This window comes from Hippocampus guttulatus, chromosome 2, assembly GCF_054856545.1.
Source record: "Hippocampus guttulatus isolate MCC_2025c chromosome 2, RoL_Hgut_1.0, whole genome shotgun sequence".
Lineage (NCBI taxonomy): Eukaryota > Metazoa > Chordata > Actinopteri > Syngnathiformes > Syngnathidae > Hippocampus > Hippocampus guttulatus.
The window spans coordinates 16,929,811-16,937,468 of NC_141262.1; the positions used below are offsets into that span (position 1 = coordinate 16,929,811).

The 7,658-nt window shown below is 41.3% G+C and overlaps 1 protein-coding gene across 1 annotated transcript; it reads left to right on the top strand.

Moving 5' to 3' along the window:
* Nucleotides 1-4,217: 4,217 nt before the first annotated feature.
* On the top strand, nucleotides 4,218-4,683 carry cysltr1 (cysteinyl leukotriene receptor 1). Its single transcript, XM_086105982.1, has 2 exons — nucleotides 4,218-4,523; nucleotides 4,606-4,683. Exons 1-2 carry the CDS (start codon nucleotides 4,228-4,230, stop codon nucleotides 4,619-4,621), a joined length of 312 nt encoding a protein of 103 aa, XP_085962108.1. The 5' UTR covers nucleotides 4,218-4,227; the 3' UTR covers nucleotides 4,622-4,683.
* The last annotated feature ends 2,975 nt before the right edge of the window (nucleotides 4,684-7,658 follow it).

Below are 7,658 nucleotides of genomic sequence, written 5' to 3' on the forward strand. Positions count from 1 at the left end.
CCCAGCGGTTTTCGGGCAGCAGGCGCTGCCAGCCAATCGCAGGGCACACAGAGACGAACAACCACGCGCTCACACTCACACCTTGGGACAATTTAGAGTATTCCATTAACCTGCCATGCATTTTTATGGAATGTGGGAGGAAACCGGAGTACCCGGAGAAAACCCACGCAGGCCCGGGGAGAACATGCAAACTCCACACAGGGAACCCGGTACCTCTGCACTGTGAGGTCGACGCGCTAACCACTGGACCACCGGGCCGCCCCTAATGAATGTATTATTTTTATATTTTTCTCATTGAGTAATGGTCTTACTAAGCTATTATAAATAAAATTGAAAATGCAAAAATCCCTGCAAAAAAAAATTATTAGTGAACAATCAGTGAACGTATAACATTCTTTCATTTTTATTAAATAATTGGCAGATCAAGTCTAATAAATTATCAAAAATATATTTAAATTAGCATGAGACTTTATTGTTTTTAATATTAAAATTGGTGCCCTGCGATTGGCTGGCAACTGATTCAGGGTGTCCCCCGCCTACTGCCCGAAGACGGCTGGGATAGGCTCCAGCACCCCCCGCGACCCTAGTGAGGATCAAGCGGTTCGGAAAATGGATGGATGGATGGATATTAAAATTGTATAAACACATTTCAATAACTTTTACCGGATCTCTGAATGACCTAGCCCATCTGTCTGATTTTATGATCAAATAGTTGGAGAGCACAAAAGTCTCCCGAAAGGAATTCAAACACCCCTCATGAGCACGCAAATAGCAAAAGACTTCAGTGTGAAAATCACAAGTAGATTTTGAAATGTAAGCGCAGCAAGGGAGAGTAAGTAAAACTTTCTGATGTGGAGAGTCACATGCACATTTGCTCAGCAACCCCTTTCGTTGTTGGAACGGGAGCATTTCCTGCCACATTTAACTCAATGCAAGTTGCAAAACCTCAACAGTGGTGATCGATGTACACGCGAAAAAGCAAATCATGAAATCTTCCTCTGAATTGGACATTCAAAGATTTTATGAATGAGTTTTAACAAATGCAGACCCTCTTCAAGATTTAATGAATTTTAAATGAAATGCCAAATGACAAGTACAGGGTAATTAAATGTAAAAATGTACGCACATCATAACGCTTTGTACAATACTACCCAGCCATTGGGTTACGTTCTTTTTTGTTGTTTCTTTGAATAGTGGATTCATATGCTGTCAACTTATTCAGCCAAGCAGTGTTTTAAAAATGTAAGGACAAAACAAATGTCTCTCACTGTATTATTTAAAGTAGGTTAAATGTTCTGTGAATGTTTAAAGCTCACTTTTTGTGGTTCCTTAAGGTCTAAACATTTGGTTTCATGTTTAGTTTGGCTCGTGCGCAACGGCTTTATGAGCTAGAGCAGAATTGGCCGGCCCTGTCACCACACAGGCCTGTCAAATGTGAAAATGAGTTTATTCATTTCCACCGAGGCATCCGGGCTTAATTTGCTCACCATAAGGCAAGCTCATTAACAACTTCCAAAGAAAATGCTCCAGAATCAACACACATCCTCTATAATCGTTGACAAGGAATCACTTGATTTGATATGGTGTTCACCTTTTGTGTTTTCTTTAATGCACAACGCATCTCAGAGTAATAAGGTAGTAGTTGCAATCTTTTAGATCTGCTCATTATTCCAAAGTGTACAATTCCCTGAAAAGAAGGGGAGAAATTACGTCACCTTCTGGCATTCATTTTACCCACTGCGTTAAATGGAAAAAAACAAAACAGTGCCGGTCCTCTCCTTATTCGATTCTTGCCAGGTAAAATCAGCGGTGGCTAAACAGCAAATAATTCTGTTAATTAATTAACAAATAAATATGTAATAGATCGAGGATATATAATCTAAAAAATATATGTAAATTATTAGTAAACTAACACCTTATCTGGTCATTTGACAAGCAGTCTGGCCATTCTTCTTGACATCACTGGCAACAAGTGAATCAGTCAAGTCCACCTTTATCGAGTCCAAGTCCAAATAAAGATGGGATCAAGAGTAAACCTTAAGACAGAGATATTATTTTCACAACCATAAAATCAGAGAAATTTCGTGATGCACAACACTCTTTTTGTGTGGCATGGAGCCCTTTCCTTTATTAACCATTGTATGCAGATAAACAACGACAACAATTACCTCTCTCTGTGGTACCTCTGAAAGTGTCAAACAAAGTTCAAGATGGTGCAGTGTGTGTTTGAAATTGCGTGTGTGTGTGTGTGTGTGTGTGATCTGTGTACGTTGGGGGCAGGGGGTCCTTTTTTGATTTTGTAATTTTGAAGTTATTGAAGTCATTGCACAGCACTTTGAGTTGCATTATTATGTTTGAAAAGTGTGACATAAATAACATTTGATTGATTGATTGAAAATGCCCATTTTGAAAAATCCGCCACTCTATTCCAGTTTAGACAAATTTGCGAAAATACCAACACAAGCGTAAGCCACCGCTGGGCAGATTTGGACTGCAGCTCACACTAGACTTGCATTGTGCATGAAAATGGAGACCCCGACCCCAGCATTGCCGTTAGGAGGTCCGTCCATAATCAATACTACTCCTTTGAAGGAATCCCAAGAGATTCTCAATGGGGTTGCGTTGATTGAATGATGGTTTCCGCATTGTCCTCACTGTTTTGTAATGCAGGGACATGGGGCGTTCATCGTGAATAAATACTGCTCACTGAGCTTAAGTCTCACAAGATTTGCTGAAGTCTTGGGAGAGTCACTCAAGTGGCATCAGGATGCCTTCCATGATGATAGTATGACTTTTGAGGCATATTTTTTCCTCAGAAATTGGGTTGAACTCCGTATTTTAAAACGCAAGGGGAAAATGAGCTATGAAGGTTCCAATGTGCTCACGAGTCACATTTGAACCTGAACAAAATGGGTTGTCCAAATATGACTTTGGATGAGACCTGTGAGTGGTCAGATTATGTTATCAAAGCTGAAACAATGTTTGTTTCCTTTTCTGCAACAGGCTACAGGTTTTTTCTTGTTAACTCACACAAAGTAGTATCTTAAGTTAATGGACTCTGTCTATCTAGGTTGACCATTCAAATATTGTTGTTCTCTGGATGTGAGGTTTTGATTATTTGTCAGTTTATTATTTGTCTTTACGACTCAATTTTACCTCAAAACCTTACTACCTTCCTTCAGGAAAGGAATACAATAGGGTTGAGTTGTGGAAAATGCATTTCCTGTATTTTGTGTAGTTCCACATTATGTTGTGGTCGAATGTACAAGAACTGGCTTCTCAGATATCTATGAATGAGTAAAGTTAAACCACTGGAGGTCAGCACAGTTATTTTCCCACAGATGATGACATCACCAGCGATGATGCACAGCGGTCATGAAGTCCCACCTTCAACGGATTCAAACTAGACGACGCTGCACAGAAGCAGCCACCTGCAGGAGCATCCTCCTTCAATCAGGGTTTTGACATCAGGCAAAGAGGACCAGCCATCCGCAGAAGTGAAGAGCAAGCATTGTAAGGCATCGGTGAGCAAGTTTTTTTTCGTTACAGGAAAGTAAGAGTGAAAAGTCCATAGGCAAAATGTTCTTATGATGCAATGCATGTTTTTTTTTCCGCACAGATGTGTGTTTTAAAGGCAGTGTGTTCGTCAGAGCAATGGGGTGCCACTGCATGTAATAAAATAATGATTTAATTTCAGGGTACTTAAAAGTGGTGCACTAATTAACTGCATTATATGAGGAAAAAAATGGCGATGATTGATGAGTAATTTTAGTGACATAAGCCTCCTCTCAATTTGGATGCTGTGTGGAATTACAACAACAATGAACTGCTGCCTGCTCTTATGGAGCTCATTAGTACATGCAAATGTTGTGAGTCGAGATGTCGAGATGAAGATTCACTTTCCTGTGTCGTGATCTGCTTTTGGTGAAAACGCCCTTTGCTCGGGCTCAAAGATACTCCACAGAGTTCCACTTGAGTACAGTTTGTAACCCATCCCCCGCCCCTTGAAAAATTGTATTCAAAGTTTTTAGATTTATCTAGTCACAGTAGTGGAATAATGACCAAGTGACAGGAAACGTGTCCATAATGCTAATCAGTTTCCTCCTGTCTGCACTCTCAGTGAAACTCTGTGAACAAATCTGTCAACTGTGACTTTTTGTGGTGTTTTACATTCACTGTCATTCAATGTCCTCGTCTCAGCAGCTGCAGATGGAACATGTTAATGAGATGCGCAGCGTAGAGAGCAACTCTACCCTCTGTCCCTCCATCGATGACTTCCGTAATCAGGTTTACTCCACATCCTACTCCCTCATCACGGTGTTAGGCCTGGCTGGAAATGGCTTCGCCTTGGTGGTGCTGATCCGAACGTATCGCCCCAGTTCTCCTTTCCAAGTCTACATGCTCAATCTGGCGGTGTCCGACCTGCTGTGCGTCAGCACTCTGCCAATGCGGGTTGTTTATTACGTCAAAAAGGGACAGTGGAACCAGGGAGATTTCCTATGTCGCATCACCACCTGCGCCCTGTACGTCAACCTCTACTGCAGCATTTACTTCATGGCGGCCATGTCCGTGACGCGTTTCTTGGCCATTGTCTTCCCCGTGCAGAACCGACTTATGGTGACAGCGAAATGTGCACGCCTGGTGTGTGCGGGCATTTGGATTTTCATCTGTCTAGCGTCCTCGCCCTTCCTGATGTTTGGCCAGAAATTTGATCCTGCCACAAATAAAACAAAGTGCTTCGAGCCTCCGATAGGTAAAGATGTGTCCAAAGTCGTCATGTTGAGCAATTTGTCTTTGGTGCTGGGATTTCTCCTCCCTTTCCTTGTCATACTGCTTTGCTACGCTGGCATTATCCACACCCTGCTGTCCCGCACTTCGTGGACGAGACGTCAGCAGGACACGGGCCCTAAAGCCATTCGAATGATCATCATTGTCCTATTGACCTTCTTAGTTAGCTTCATGCCGTACCATGTGCAACGCTCTATTCACATCCACTCCTTGTACCGCACTGACACTTCCTGTTCTGAAAAGGTTGTGATGCAAAAGTCAGTTGTTGTGACACTGTGTCTCGCCGCAGCCAATTCATGCTTTGACCCTTTGCTTTACTTTTTCTCTGGAGAGAGTTTTCTCAGCCGTCTTTCCTCCATGCGCCAGTCACGATCAACTCGCACCTTTAATAATTCTGTTCGGCTAAATGTTGCTCGTACAGAGTCCGGCGTCAACCGACAGCTCAATGCCACTTCCTTTATACCCAACAGGAGTGCCGTCCATGAAGGTGAATGAAACGTTGAAAAAGGTTGATTATTCCCAAACAAAAGCAGCCTGTTTCAACAAGAATTTTTCAATTTGTCGACCTAATTTTAAAGCACTGTCATTAGTTCCCAAATTTTTCCTTCCAGACTTTCCAAAATGTCACCGCAAAAAAACAGTGAAATAAACAAAGAAAGTATTGACAAGGTACGGTTTTTCATATTGTCTTTATTGACCATGACAAGTTTTACATAAAATAAGGAAGTTATGTACCATTAGAAATTGTAACCATTTGGGTCCACTTTCAGGGCTCAAAAGCATTTGTTGTATCTTGACCGTGTCCTATGCCTGACTTTATGTGGGAAGGTTGCATTTGTCTCTCTGCACACTTGCCAATCTTTTTTTCTCTTTCTTTTCATGGCATTGAACTTATAATGAAGCTCAAATTATCACAATTAAAAATATTGTGTACAAGCAAGTTTATTGTGAATGGATATCACTGCAATATGTTTTGGGGGTTTTTTCCATGCCTGCACGAGGCCAGGAAAGCCATAAACGTGTTGACTACCCCATGCCTGTACTTGTGGTGAGTGTGTTTCCATAGCCTTGGGTCTGGGTCACATGGCTGAATGTAAAGCACAAGGGTCACCAATAGTCCCCACAAGCAGCAGGTAGCCCATAAGGACCACATGAGTTGCCTGTGGCCTCTTATAAAAAGTTCACCAGTGGCGGGTGATTTCTGAGAAATCTTTTATCAGTGATCGTTTCAAAATGGAGCATCGTGCCATTGATGTGCTTCTGAAGCTTTAAGTAAATTAAATATATATAAACCTATTGACTACTCAGGTGCATTTTCTTTTTTTTTCTTTTTTTTTTTTTAAACTTCTGCTTCATGCTTTTGGGGCCTTTTTACATGCTTGTCAATAATAATAGTTAAAGGTTATTTGAAGAAAATGTTTATTTTATTGCTTTGCATTAAACAAGCAGCTCTTTGCATTTATCAGGACTCAAAAAGTAGCTTTGAGTTTGGTGGCAGGCATTTCATCCTGATTGCTGACAAGTTACAACTTGTGTCCACTAGGTGTTACACCAGCACAGATATTGTCCTTGCTCTTCAATATTCCGTCATGATCCTTTTCCAACGTTGTTTAAATTGAAATTAAATGATTTGAGGGGGGAAGTAACCTGTGCAGCAACCTTCTTTTTAATTATTGCTTAACACACGCGGCGGCGGAGTGAGTGCCGCTCTCCATCTGGAAGTATGAAGGCGGTTGACCCCAGAGTCCATATGTCTGTAAAGAGACCACAATCGAATGTCGATTTAGATACCAGATTACTAAAAACATAAATGACCTTGAGATCTGACTGCTGAGATGGACCCTGCTGACGAGCACATAGAAGGCCACTGTAGTCGTGCTTCATAAACAGATTATATCGAGCACATGATCAACTCCTTCCTCCGTTTGCACAAAAAGATGTTTTGTGTCGGAAAGCACAGATAGGGACCGTGGTTACATTGTTAGCTTGGCTATTCCATCTTCTGGCATTTAAAATGCAAGGAAAGTTCCCTGACAACTGTTTTGCGTGCACTGAAAAACTGCTGGCGTTAATTCAACAGCGTAGGGTGTTAATTTTAACACCAGCAAAGTGACTGCATGCATCCACATGATCTGGTTTTAAAGTAACATTTACTTGTGTTAAGTGTTTGACACCCGATAGTGTTTTGCAACAACAAAATATCGCGTTGATACGATTACAAAGGAATGAGAGTTCATGCGGACACTATACATTGTGGGGAGAAAATAACCACTTCAAATAAAACACAAGGCAACAGTTCAATTCAAAACACTTTGATTAAATCAATTCCAGACAGCGCAAACAAAACAGCGGTAGGGAGCAATGTGCAAAGTACGGTATGTTCTTTCATCATTTTCAAGTGCAAACTGCCCATTATTAAATGAGTATCATATCGTATTATTATTAATATGTAATGAGTTGAGACACACCAATGACTGAGAACAAATCTTCTTCACTTCTAAATGCATTCGGGCAATCCTCAAAACCTATTGACCAGCATTTGACATTGGTCATCAAAACAAATGCCTCATTGTCACGAAGATGTTCACAATTTTCATGTCAATACAGATTTCTTTTTAGTACCCGCAATTGCAAACATGGCATTCAGTTCTATTGTTTTTCACGCAGGAGGGAGTGGCAAAACTACACGTTGCATATTTGACAAGACCCTTACGCCTGGTCTGGATAGTGTCGCATCTCTCTCTGCGTGTGAACGTTGCCTTCGTTTTGACAGTCTGACAACTGGCTGGTTCGCCAAACGTTTCATCATGGACAAGCAGCAACGCAGACAGTAGAATATGGACACTAAACAATTAACATGACATACTCAA

Excerpts from the sequence above, each read along its gene's own strand:
- cysltr1 (XM_086105982.1), top strand. The coding sequence starts at position 4,228 with ATGCGCAGCGTAGAGAGCAACTCTACCCTCTGTCCCTCCATCGATGAC.